This window comes from Salmo salar, unplaced genomic scaffold (genome assembly GCF_905237065.1).
Source record: "Salmo salar unplaced genomic scaffold, Ssal_v3.1, whole genome shotgun sequence".
Lineage (NCBI taxonomy): Eukaryota > Metazoa > Chordata > Actinopteri > Salmoniformes > Salmonidae > Salmo > Salmo salar.
Genome location: NW_025550943.1, coordinates 100001 through 114338, shown reverse-complemented (window position 1 = coordinate 114338; position 14338 = coordinate 100001). Strand labels below are relative to the sequence as shown.

Sequence of the window (14338 nt, the reverse complement as noted above, 5' to 3'; positions counted from 1 at the left end):
CTCCTCTCCTCCCCCTCTCCTCTCTCCTCTCCTCTCTCCCCTCTGCCCTCTCCTCTCTCCTCTCCTCTCCCCCTCTCATCTCCTCTCTCCCCTCTGCCCTCTCCTCTCTCCTCTCCTCTCCTCCCCCCTCTCATCTCCTCTCATCTCCCCTCCTCTCCTCTCCTCTCTTCTCTTCTCTTCTCTTCTCTTCTCTTCTCTTCTCTTCTCTTCTCTTCTCTTCTCTTCTCTTCTCTTCTCTTCTCTTCTCTTCTCTTCTCTTCTCTTCTCTTCTCTTCTCTTCTCTCTTCTCTTCTCTTCTCTTCTCTTCTCTTCTCTTCTCTTCTCTTCTCTTCTCTTCTCTTCTCTTCTCTTCTCCTCTCTTCTCTTCTCTTCTCTTCTCCTCTCTTCTCCTCTCCTCTCCTCTCCTCTCCTCTCTCCTCTCCTCTCTCCCCTCTGCCCTATCCTCTCTCCTCTCCTCTCCTCCCCCTCTCATCTCTCCTCTCCTCTCTGCCCTCTCCCCTCTCCTTTCTCCTCTCTCCACTCTCCACTCTCCTACATTGGTCCCAGCTGGCTTCACAAAATCCACAGAATCTCTGACGGTTCTTGGAAGACTGGCATCTAGGAAGTTCTAGGAAGAGGGGACCCAGACCTGAGTCGATCCCTCTCCTCCCTCCCTCTCTCCCCTCTCCTCTCCCCTCCTCCCTCCCTCTCTCCCCTCTCCTCTCCCCTCCTCTCTCCTCTCCTCTCTCCTCTCCTCTCCTCTCCTCTCCTCTCCTCTCCTCTCCTCTCCTCTCCTCTCCTCTCCTCTCCTCTCCTCTCCTCTCCTCTCCTCTCCTCTCCTCTCCTCTCCTCTCCTCTCCTCTCCTCTCTTCTCTCTCCTCTCCTCTCCCCTCTCCTCTCCTCTCTCCTCTCCTGGGTCGATTTAGGGGGTAGATGAGGAACTCTAAAACATTGGTCATTTATTCAAATGGACATACAGAGTAAACTCATTCTTATGAGTCCCAAATGGCAAACTATTCACTATTTAGTGGCACCTATTTTCCTGTGGGCCCTGGTTAAAAGTAGTGCATTTTATAGGGAATAGGGTAACATTTGGGATGTGAACATTCTGCTGAGCAAATCAAAGTAGGGTCAAACCATTCCCCTCCCAACCTCGCCCCCGATCTTTCTTCAGTTATACAATGTTATGAGGCTTAATTCATGTGAACTCAGCTATGGAATTAGCACACCCTGCTCCAAATACTAATTGACAGATTATAAATGGGTGGTTAGGTTTGAGTAAAAAGGTCAAAGATGGGCTCTTGGCATGTCAACAAACTGTCCCACCTTCCAGGACAGAAGGAGAGCTATTGTCTGTGTTTGCTGATTGCTCCTCCCTCCTCTCCTCTCCCTTTTTCCCTTCTCTCTCCTCTCCTCCCTCTCTCCTCTCCTCTCCTCTCCTCTCCTCCCTTCTCCTCTCTCCTCTCCCCTCTCCTCCCTCTCCCTTCTCTCCTCTCCTCCCTCTCCCCTCCTCTCCTCTCCTCCCTCTCTCCCCTCTCCTCTCCCCTCTTCTCTTCTCTCTCCTCTCCTCCCTCTCCCCTCTCTCCTCTCCTCTCCTCCCTCTCTCCCCTCTCTCATCTCCTCTCCTCCCTCTCTCCTCTTTCGTCTCTCCTCTCCCCTCTTCTCTTCTCTCTCCTCTCCTCCCTCTCTCCTCTCCTCTCCTCACTTCTCCTCTCTCCTCTCCCCTCTCCTCCCTCTCCCTTCTCCTCTCTCCTCCCTCTCCCCACTCCCTCTCCTCTCTCCTCCCTCTCCCCTCTCCTTTCTCCTCTCCTCTACTTCTCCCCTCTCCTCTCCTCTCCTCCCCTCTCCTCTCCCCTCCCCTTTCTTTCATCTCTCCTCTCCCCTTTCTTTCATCTCTCCTCTCCTCTCCTCCCTCCTCTCCCCTGCCCTCTCCCCTGCCATCTCCCCTGCCCTCTCCTCTCCTCTCCTCTCTCCTCCCTCTCCCTTCTCCTCTCTCCTCTCCTCTCTCCTCTCTCCTCACTCCCTCTCCTCTCTCCTTTCTCCTCACTCTCCCCTCTCCTTTCTCCTCCCTCTCCCCTCTCCTTTCTCCTCTCCTCCCCTTCTCCCCTCTCCTCTCTCCTCTCCTCTCCTCTCCTCTCTCCTCTCCTCTCCCCTCCCCTTTCATCTCTCCTCTCCTCTCCTCTTTCTTTCATTTCTCCTCTCCTCTCCTCCCTCCTCTCCCCTGCCCTCTCCTCTGCCCTCTCCTCTCCTCTCCTCTCCTCTCCTCTCCTCTCCTCTCCTCTCCTCTCCTCTCCTCTCCTCTCCTCTCCTCTCCTCTCCTCTCCTCTCCTCTCCTCTCCTCTCCTCTCCTCTGATTGCTGAGGCAAGAGACAACAACAATATTTTAAAAAGTCAACTTTTAATATTACCAAAGTTAGGTGAACAATAGGTGAAAAATGTACATTATTTTAACAATATTTTTAAGAATAATTTTTTTTATGTAAAATTCACAGTTTCAGTGATTCATGAAATAAAACTGGCATAGCTACTCTGATTGAAGAAGAACATTCAGTGGAGTGAAAAATACAATACAAAGAGACGCACAACAACGACGAACTGTTCAAATTAAAAATAACATCAGCAAATATAATTGAACATCTATAAGATCCTTGAATCCAGAGCTCTGTGGTGATGTGACAGACTGGTGTATTTCCAGGTGCTCTGTGGTGATGTGACAGACTGGTGTATTTTCAGGTGCTCTGTGGTGATGTGACAGACTGGTGTATTTCCAGGTGCTCTGTGGTGATGTGACAGACTGGTGTATTTCCAGAGCTCTGTGGTGCCAGCCATGTTGGTGCCAGCCGTGTTGGTGCCAGCCGTGTTGATACCAGCCGTGTTTGAGCCAGCCATGTTGATGCCAGCCGTGTTGATGCCAGCCGTGTTGATGCCAGCCGTGTTGGTGCAAGCCGTGTTGGTGCCAGCCATGCCATGTTGATGCCAGCCATGTTGATGCCAGCCGTGTTTGTGCCAGCCGTGTTTGTGCCAGCCGTGTTGGTGCCAGCCGTGTTGATGCCAGCCATGTTTGTGCCAGCCATGTTGGTGCCAGCCGTGTTGGTGCTAGCCGTGTTGGTGCCAGCCGTGTTTGTGCCAGCCGTGTTTGTGCCAGCCGTGTTTGTGCCAGCCGTGTTTGTGCCAGCCGTGTTGGTGCCAGCCATGTTTGTGCCAGCCTGGTTGGTGCCAGCCATGTTGGTGCCAGCCATGTTGGTGCCAGCCGTGTTTGTGCCAGCCATATATTAAGGTGCTAACATGGCGTCGGTTCTAAAAGTTGGGCCAAACTCTCTAAATATATGTCTCTGTGTGCCAGCTATGTTGGTGTGCCGTTTACCAGGAGGAGAAGCCACTCAAATACATCTTCAATGAGCCCTTCAATATGAACACCAATGTAATGAGCCCTTCAATATGAACACCAATGTAATGAGCCCTTCAATATGAAAACCAATGTAAAACCACAATATTCAAACAGAAATAGACAACGACACTATGAGCGTGTTTTAACCTGACGTAAGTGGTCCTACAGCTTCCACTTTGTTTTTGTTTTTACCTCAAAACAAACACACATCTCATTGTTTTACTTCTTTATCTTCTCCGCGTTGTTGTTGTTGTTATTGTTGTTGTTGTTGTTGAGGCTGAGGCTGCCGTTGAGACCATTCTCTTTCCTCAGCGCTCGGGGGATGATCTTCTTCTGGACAAACAGTCTCTGGAGGAACTTGTCTGAGAGACTCAGAGGGAAATAACTATAAATGAAGTACATGAGGCCCACGCCGGGCCCAGCGTAATATCGGACCAGGGGCCGGGGGGAGAGCAGCGCCTCACTGACGGTGTTGACGACTGGCGACAGGTCCTCGTTAGCCGACTGGGCGAAGCGCTGGAAGAGGTCCTTGGTCTCACGGGTGTAGTCCTCCCCGTACTCCTCCAGCAGGCCTGCGGACAGGTTGTGGATCAGGGTCTTGTACTGACGCTCCCAGTACTCCTGGTTACTAGACTGACCTGGGATCAGAAGATATAGAGGGTTTGAGTTAACGTCGAGTTTCCCTTACACCTTAGGTTCTCTATCTTATTCCAGTACTCCTGGTTACTGGACTGACCTGGAATCAGAATATATAAAGGACTGAGTTAATTTGAATTTAGATCATTATTTAATACATAGGTAAGAGCAATACATAATATTTACTGCTAATAACATGTTAATAAGGTGCTAATAACATGCTAATAAGGTGCTAATAACATACTAATAAGGCGCTAATAACATGCTAATAAGGTGCTAATAACATGGTAATAAGGCGCTAATAACATGCTAATAGGGTGCTAATAACATGCTAATACGGTGCTAATAACATGCTAATAAGGTGCTAATAACATACTAATAAGGCGCTAATAACATGCTAATAAGGTAATACTAACATGCTAATAACATGCTAATACGGTAATAATAACATGCTAATAAAATGCTAATAATATGTAAATATGTTAGTCTAGTTCCACACATGGCGAGCCAATCAGAAGAGACAGATTGAGGTCCACCATGTGGTCACTCTACAATAAATGGGATGTAATTACACACTATTATATCATCAGTGCTGCTATTAGCATAAAATAAAGTTTGTAACATGTAAAAATGTTTGTCTTGGTTCACAAATGGTGATCGGCATAATGAGTGCATGAATAAATAATTACACTGTTACTACCAATCAAGATCACATGCGACAGCTGCACTTCCTGTGTTGTTCTGTAGGGATATCCATCTATCCCAGTCTAATACCACCAGGCATATCTACATGGACTATATACAGGTCTGTGTTGTTCTGTAGGGATATCCATCTATCCCAGTCTAATACCACCAGAGATATCTACATGGACTATATACAGGTCTGTGTTGTTCTGTAGGGATATCCATCTATCCCAGTCTAATACCACCAGACATATCTACATGGACTATATACAGGTCTGTGTTGTTCTGTAGGGATATCCATCTATCCCAGTCTAATACCACCAGACATATCTACATGGACTATATACAGGTCTGTGTTGTTCTGTAGGGATATCTATCCCAGTCTAATACCACCAGACATATCTACATGGACTATATACAGGTCTGTGTTGTTCTGTAGGGATATCCATATATCCCAAATACCACCAGACATATCTACATGGACTATATACAGGTCTGTGTTGTTCTGTAGGGATATTTATCTATCCCAGTCTAATACCACCAGACATATCTACATGGACTATATACAGGTCTGTGTTGTTCTGTAGGGATATCCATCTATTCCAGTCTAATACCACCAGACTTATCTACATGGACTATATACAGGTCTGTGTTGTTCTGTAGGGATATCCATCTATCCCAGTCTAATACCACCAGACATATCTACATGGACTATATACAGGTCTGTGTTGTTCTGTAGGGATATCTATCTATCCCAGTCTAATGCCACCAGACATCTACATGGACTATATACAGGTCTGTGTTGTTCTGTAGGGATATCCATCTATCCCAGTCTAATACCACCAGACATATCTACATGGACTATATACAGGTCTGTGTTGTTCTGTAGGGATATCCATCTATCCCAGTCTAATACCACCAGACATATCTACATGGACTATATACAGGTCTGTGTTGTTCTGTAGGGATATCCATCTATCCCAGTCTAATACCACCAGACATATCTACATGGACTATATACAGGTCTGTTGTTTCCATACTACTCTAGAGGATACAGTGTGAACCGCTCTGCGTTCAGGAAAACGCTGGCAGACAGCTAGTTGTACATGAATAAGATCAGGGACCAGTATTCACACACCACGACAATAAACAGCTACATAAATAAGGATAAAACATCAGACGAATCAAATTGCATGTTTAAAATCTTAACTGCCAAAGACACGTGGGTGTTTTAAAGGGACCTTATTTCATGTTTATATTCTAGATCTTTTATAGCTCCCATCTCCCTTCGGTAATTTTCTCTTTTTCCACTTTGATTTAGTACGCTGCTATGGCCGTCGTCAGAAGATTAGAGTGAGAATGACAGGATGAAGTTTGTCCTGTATGGGGTTTCCACTCCTCTAGTCCCCATCCCATCTAGCATCTCTCTGGTGTTAGTCCCCATCCCATCTAGCATCTCTCTGGTGTTAGTCCCCATCCCATCTAGAATCTCTCTGGTGTTAGTCCCCATCCCATCTAGCATCTCCCTGGTGTTAGTCCCCATCCCATCTAGCATCTCTCTGGTGTTAGTCCCCATCCCATCTAGCATCTCTCTGGTGTTAGTACCCATCCCATCTAGCATCTCTCTGGTGTTAGTCCCCATCCCATCTAGCATCTCCCTGGTGTTAGTCCCCATCCCATCTAGCATCTCTCTGGTGTTAGTCCCCATCCCATCTAGCATCTCTCTGGTGTTAGTCCCCATCCCATCTAGCATCTCTCTGGTGTTAGTCCCCATCCCATCTAGCATCTCTCTGGTGTTAGTCCCCATCCCATCTAGCATCTCTCTGGTGTTAGTCCCCATCCCATCTAGCATCTCTCTGGTGTTAGTCCCCATCCCATCTAGCATCTCTCTGGTGTTAGTCCCCATCCCATCTAGCATCTACACTCTGTCACACCACCCTTTATTAGTCTGTACTCCTTAGATCACCTTCCACCAGAGAGAGACAGCCAAAGGTACAAAGACAGAGGAAGATACATTTGTGTAGATACTGTAGAGGGCTTGGTGGTGGAGAGAGAGAGAGAGAGAGAGGCAAGGTGAACCTGGTCTGTTTTGAATTCTGGGGTAGTAAGATGGCTTGGTGGTGGAAAGAGAGAGAGAGAGGGAAGGTGAACCTGGTCTGTTTTGAATTCTGGGGTAGTAAGGGGGCTTGGTGGTGGAGAGAGAGAGAGAGAGAGGGAAGGTGAACCTGGTTGCATTGTGTTGGATGTGACAACTTTTTGCATATTCCCCTGCCCTGACCCCCATTCATATCCACTGTGTGTTACACCCAAACCCTTCCCCCTGCTCCCCCAGGTTCCCCTCACCTATCTAGTATGAGAAGAGTGGAATGGTGGATGCGAGAACCCTGACCCCTAACCCCTAACCTCTGACCTTTAACCCTCACCTGTCTTGTATGAGGATGGCAGTATGGTGGACACTTTGACCCCACAGGGTTCCAGCTATAACCCTAACCCCTAACCTCTGACCTTTAACCCTCACCTGTCTTGTATGAGGATGGCAGTATGGTGGACACTTTGACCCCCCAGGGTTCCATTTCGTGGCGCAGTGTGTTGATGAACAGGTTGAGAGCTGCCTTGGAGGCTCCGTACGCTGCTAGACAGGGGAACGGCTGCTCTCCTGGAGGGACACAGAGGGAGGGAGGGAGGGAGGGAGGGAGGGAGGGAGGGAGGGAGGGAGGGAGGGAGGGAGGGAGGGACAGCGAGAGAGACAGAGAGACAGAGAGAGAGACAGCGAGAGAGACAGAGACAGCGAGAGAGACAGAGAGAGAGAGAGAGAGAGAGATAAAGCGAGAGAGAGAGAGAGAGAGAGACAGAGACAGAGAGACAGAGAGACCACAACGTCAGTATTTTATATATCTAAATAGATATTTGTTTCAGAGGGTTGAAGGGACTGGGACGTAACTTTCCCCACTATTGTTTATCCTATTTACACGTGTTAACTATTTCCTCTAGTCATATCACGTTCTAATATCTTAATAGTATTGATAAAATGTAACTTACGCACTTTGCCCTTCGATTAATGTTTATTTTTATATGGACAACATTAAAAGACACCAGTAAAGATAAGAAAAGAACACTGATTCCTACATATTAAAATACATGTCAGTAAAGATTAAAAATATATATATATTTTACCAGGTAAGTTGACTGAGAAACACATTCTCATTTACAGCAAAGACCTGGGGAATAGTTACAGGGGAGAGGCAGGGGGATGAATGAGCCAATTGGAAGCTGGTATGAGGGGCCAGTTTGGGAATTTAGTCAGGACACCAGGGTTAACACCCCTACTCTTAAGATAAGTACCATGGGATCTTTAGTGACCACAGAGAGTCAGGACACCCGTTTAACATCCCATCTGAAAGAAGGCACCCTACACAGGGCAATGTCCCCAATCACTGCCTTGGGGCATTGGGATATATTTTAGACTAGAGGAAAGAGTGTTTCTTACTGTTCTTACAAATATTCATGACATCACCCTGAGGAAGGCACAGTGATGCCGAAACATTGGTAATTACCCATTAAATTGCTGGGAGATCACACATGAAGTATTCAACTAGTCTTTATTTTGATAGTTTATAGTTATTTACCATTAGTCAGCACCTCCACATAAACTAATATTCTGGGTGTGTACCATTTCATGTTCTAGTTCTCCTACTGGCCCTCCAAGACCACTTTCAGCAACATCTGGTCTCCCATCCAGGGACTTACCAGGACCAACCCTGCTTAGCTTCAGAGGTCATATTGTTCCTGGAGCTGCATTAATACCACTCAGTCACTACCCTAGGACATTGGGATATTTTTTAGACCAGAGGAAAGAGTACCTCCTATTGGCCCTCCAACACCACTTCCAGCAACATCTGGTCTCCCATCCAGGGACTGACCAGGACCAACCCTGCTTAGCTTCAGAGGCAAGCCAGCAGTGGTATGCAGGGTGGTATGCTGCTGGCCAGCTGGACACTGGTTCATCCATATTAAAATATGCATCAGCTCTTCCTTCAGGCTATGAGAGATATGTTTATAAAACATCATGTCACTGCTGTCAGCCCATAAACTCTCCTAACCTGTCTGAGACCCCTAATGGCACCCTATTCCCTAGGTAGTTCACTTCTTTTGACCAGACAGGCCTTGTACAGAAGTAGAGCACAATTTAAGGGAATAGGGTAGCCATTTGGGATATTCCCTAGGACAATAGGCCATTTGGGATATTCCCTGGACAATAGGCCATTTGGGATATTCCCTAGGACAATAGGCCATTTGGGATATTCCCTAGGACAATAGGCCATTTGGGATATTCCCTAGGACAATAGGCCATTTGGGATATTCCCTAGGACAATAGGCCATTTGGGATATACCCTGGACAATAGGCCATTTGGGATATACCCTGGACAATAGGCCATTTAGGATATTCCCTGGACAATAGGCCATTTGGGATATTCCCTAGAACAATAGGCCATTTGGGATATTCCCTAGGACAATAGGCCATTTGGGATATACCCTGGACAATAGGCCATTTGGGATATACCCTGGACAATAGGCCATTTGGGATATTCCCTGGACAATAGGCCCACCTGTAAGTTATCTGTGTCAAGTGGGTCTCATCCGGCTCCATACATCCAGCCTGACCATGACAGCTTGACTAGTATAAACACTGCGTTCCATTACATGTCTCTGTAACTCTATGTGAAGCAAGTCCCGTTGCCTGCATTCACTCTCCAGGAACAGGGTTAGAGAGCCCTGCCTTATAGGAGGGTATCTCTCCAGGAACAGGATTGGAGAGCCCTGCCCTATAGGAGGGTATATCTCCAGGAACAGGGTTGGAGAGCCCTGCCCTATAGGAGGGTATCTCTCCAGGAACAGGGTTGGAGAGCCCTGCCCTATAGGAGGGTGTCTCTCCAGGAACAGGGTTGGAGAGCCCTGCCCTATAGGAGGGTATCTCTCCAGGAACAGGGTGAGAGCCCTGCCCTATAGGAGGGTATCTCTCCAGGAACAGGGTTAGAGAGCCCTGCCCAATAGGAGGGTATCTCTCCAGGAACAGGGTTGGAGAGCCCTGCCCTAGAGGAGGGTATCTCTCCTGGAACAGGGTTGGAGAGCCCTGCCCTATAGGAGGGTATATCTCTAGGAACAGGGTTGGAGAGCCCTGCCCTATAGGAGGGTATCTCTCCAGGAACAGGGTTGAAGAGCCCTGCCCTAGAGGAGGGTATCTCTCCAGGAACAGGGTTGGAGAGCCCTGCCCAATAGGAGGGTATCTCTTCAGGAACAGGGTTGGAGAGCCCTGCCCTATAGGAGGGTATCTCTCCAGGAACAGGGTTGGAGAGCCCTGCCCTATAGGAGGGTATCTCTACAGGAACAGGGTGGGAGCCCTGCCCTATAGGAGGGTATCTCTCCAGGAACAGGGTTAGAGAGCCCTGCCCAATAGGAGGGTATCTCTCCAGGAACAGGGTTAGAGAGCCCTGCCCTATAGGAGGGTATCTCTCCAGGAACAGGGTTAGAGAGCCCTGTCCTATAGGAGGGTCTCTCTCCAGCAACAGGGTTGGAGAGCCCTGCCCTATAGGAGTGTCTCTCTCCAGGAACAGGGTTGGAGAGCCCTGCCCTAGAGGAGGGTATCTCTCCAGGAACAGGGTTGGAGAGCCCTGCCCTATAGGAGGGTATCTCTCCAGGAACAGGGTTGGAGAGCCCTGCCCTATAGGAGGGTATCTCTCCAGGAACAGGGTTGGAGAGTCCTGGCCTATAGGAGGGTATCTCTCCAGGAACAGGGTTGAAGAGCCCTGCCCTAGAGGAAGGTATCTCTCCAGGAACAGGGTTGGAGAGCCCTGCCCTATAGGAGGGTATCTCTTCAGGAACAGGGTTGGAGAGCCCTGCCCTATAGGAGGGTATCTCTCCAAGAACAGGGTTGTAGAGCCCTGCCCTATAGGAGGGTATCTCTCCAGGAACAGGGTTGGAGAGCCCTGCCCTATAGGAGGGTATCTCTCCAGGAACAGGGTGGAGAGCCCTGCCCTATAGGAGGGTATCTCTCCAGGAACAGGGTTGGAAAGCCCTGCCCTATAGGAGGGTATCTCTCCAGGAACAGGGTTGGAGAGCCCTGCCCTATAGGAGGGTATCTCTCCAGGAACAGGGTTGGAGAGCCCTGCCCTATAGGAGGGTATCTCTGCAGGAACAGGGTTAGAGAGCCCTGCCCTATATGAGGGTATCTCTCCAAGAACAGGTTTGGAGAGCCCTGCCCTATAGGAGGGTATCTCTCCAGGAACAGGGTTAGAGAGCCCTGCCCTATATGAGGGTATCTCTCCAGGAACAGGGTTGGAGAGCCCTGCCCTATAGGAGGGTATCTCTCCAGGAACAGGGTGTGAGAGCCCTGCCCTATAGGAGGGTATCTCTCCAGGAACAGGGTGGGAGAGCCCTGCCCTATAGGAGGGTATCTCTCCAGGAACAAGGTTAGAGAGCCCTGCCCTATATGAGGGTATCTCTCCAGGAACAGGGTTGGAGAGCCCTGCCCTATAGGAGGGTATCTCTCCAGGAACAGGGTTGGAGAGCCCTGCCCTATAGGAGGGTATCTCTCCAGGAACAGGGTTGGAAAGCCCTGGTGTAGGGATACAGCGGTCATTTAGGAGGAATACACTGACGTACAGAATGTTATGTACCGACACCACCACCATGATATTCATTATGACAGGGTAGTAATCAGTTTAACCACATGGTAGGACACAACAACACGCTTTTGATTGGAGGCATTGATTGTAACATAATGTGTGTTTATATCAAAACCAGACGGGTATAAACCCTGAACGTTGTGTTTATATCAAAACCAGACTTGTTTAAACCCTGAATGTTGTGTTTATATCAAAACCAGACTTGTTTAAACCCTGAATGTTGTGTTTATATCAAAACCAGACTTGTTTAAACCCTGAACGTTGTGTTTCTATCAAAACCAGACTTGTTTAAACCCTGAACGTTGTGTTTACATCAAAACCAGAGTTGTTTAAACCCTGAACGTTGTGTTTATATCAAAACTAAACTTGTTTAAACCCTGATCGTTGTCTTTACATCAAAACCAGAGTTGTTTAAACCCTGAACGTTGTGTTTATATCAAAACCAGACTGGTTTAAACCCTGAACGTTGTGATGAGACAATATGGGAGGTGTGTCTATGAGTATGTGGTGAATTGTATTTCTGAGTGTGTGTGTGTGTGTGTGTGTGTGTGTGTGTGTGTGTGTGTGTGTGTGTGTGTGTGTGTGTGTGTGTGTGTGTGTGTGTGTGTGTGTGTGTGTGTGTGTGTGTGTGTGTGTGTGTGTGTGTGTGTGTGTGTGTGTGTGTGTGTCACCCACCTGCAGGGCTGGAGATAGTGACGATACGTCCCTTGGCCTGACGCAGCAGAGGCAGGAATGTCTTGGTGACGTTCAGAGTCCCAAAGAAGTTAACCTCCATACAGCCACGGTAGTTAGACATCAGAGACAACTCTGCATCCCCGAAGTTAACACATACTCCTGCATTATTCACCAAGCCCCACAGACCTAGAGATAGACAGAGACAGACAGAGAGACAGACAGAGAGAGAGACAGAGAGAGAGACAGAGAGACAGAGAGACAGAGAGACAGATAGATAGAGAGACAGAGAGACAGAGAGAGAGAGAGAGAGAGGGTGAGACAGAAATTTAGCTTGAGCACCATCATCTTCAACATACATATCAATGAATTGACGAGGGCGCTAGAACATTCCTCAGCACCCGGCCTCACCCTACTAGAATCTGAAGTCAAATGTCTACTGATGATCTGATGCTTCTGTCCCCAACCAAGGAGGGCCTACAGCAGCACCTAGATCTTCTGCACAGATTCTGTCAGACCTGGGCCCTGACAGACCTGGGCACTGACAGACCTGGGCCCTGACAGACCTGAGCACTGACAGACCTGGGCCCTGACAGACCTGGACCCTGACAGACCTGGGCCCTGACAGACCTGTGCCCTGACAGACCTGGGCCCTGACAGACCTGAGCCCTAACAGATCTGGGCCCTGACAGTAAATCTCAGTGAGACCAAAATAATGATGTTCAAAAAAGGTCCAGTTACCAGGACCAAGAATAGAAATTACATCTAGACTCCGTTGCCCTAGAGCACACAAAAGCTATACATACCTTGGCCTAAACATCAGCGCAACAGGTAACTTCCACAAAGCTGTGAACGATCTGAGAGACAAGGCAAGAAGGGCCTATATGCATTGAAAAGGAACATAACATTTGGTTAAAAATACTTGAATCAGTTATAGAACCTATTGTCCTTTATGGTTGTGAGGTCTGGGGTCCGCTCACCAACCAAGAATTCACAAAATGGGACAAACACCAAATTGAGACTCTGCATGAAGAATTCTGCAAAACAACGTAGAACACCAAATAATGTATGCAGAGCAGAATAAGGCCGATACCCGCTAATTATCAAAATCCAGAAAAGAGATGTTAAATTCTACAACCACCTAAAAGGAAGCAATTCCCAAACCTTCCATAACAAAGCCATGACCTACAGAGAGATGAACCTGGAGAAGAGTCCCCTAAGCAAGCTGGTCCTGGGGCTCTGTTCACAAACAGATTTTTGATAAACTCCCATATTTACTGGGTGAAATACCACAGTGTGACATCACAGCAGCAAGATTTGTGACCTTTTGCCACAAGAAAAGGTCAACCAGTGAAGAACAAACACCATTGTAAATACAACCCATATTTATGTTGATTTATTTTCCCTTTTGTACTATTTGCATATCGTTACAACACCGTATATAGACATAATATGACATATGAAATGTCTTTATTCTTTTGGAACTTTTGTGAGTGTAATATTTACTGTTTGTTAATTAATATACACCAGGAGAGAGAGAGAGAGAGAGAGAGAGAGAGAGAGAGAGAGAGAGAGAGAGAGAGAGAGAGAGAGAGCTGGTACACCAGGATCTAAATACTGCCGGTATAAATAAATGTTAATCCCAGAGAATAAAGCATCTGGTTTTAGCACCTGGCTCTGTGGTGAGTGGGCTGTTTACAGCCAAGTGAAACATGCAGCTGACCCTTGACTCCCAGCCAACCCCCCACACAGCCCACCCAGGAGACAGAGTGTGTAGGAGAGTGTTTGACCTTTAATTCAAGTTCTTTGATTACATCCTCCTCTGATACACACACACACACACACACACACACACACACAACCACACACAACCACACACAAACACACTAGTGTTTGCATACAAACACGCCCACACAACCACACACACACACACACACACACACACACTCAAACACACTAGTGTTTGCATACAAACACGCCCACACAACCACACACACACACACACACACACACACACACACACACACACACACACACACACACACACACACACACACACACATATATACACATACAACCACACACACATACAACCACACACACATACAACCACACACACACACACACTAGTGGTTGCACACACACACACACACTAGTGGTTGCACACACACAATCACAATCACACACACACACACACACACACACACAACCACACACACATACACACACAACCACACACACAAACCCACACAAACACACTAGTGTTTGCATACAAACACGCCCACACAACCACACA

At 47.7% G+C, this 14338-nt stretch overlaps 1 protein-coding gene across 1 annotated transcript in view; it reads right to left on the bottom strand.

Moving 5' to 3' along the window:
- Nucleotides 1-2360: 2360 nt before the first annotated feature.
- The window catches only part of LOC106588007 (corticosteroid 11-beta-dehydrogenase isozyme 2-like), a gene marked incomplete at its 5' end in the record, with an annotated part of 13418 nt that continues 1440 nt past the window's right edge, over nt 2361-14338 (bottom strand). Inside the window, 3 exons of the mRNA XM_045714152.1 lie at nt 2361-4005; nt 7206-7343; nt 12046-12231. Coding sequence (XP_045570108.1) covers nt 3587-4005; nt 7206-7343; nt 12046-12231 — 743 coding nt within the window. The remainder of the gene's footprint in view (nt 4006-7205; nt 7344-12045; nt 12232-14338) is intronic.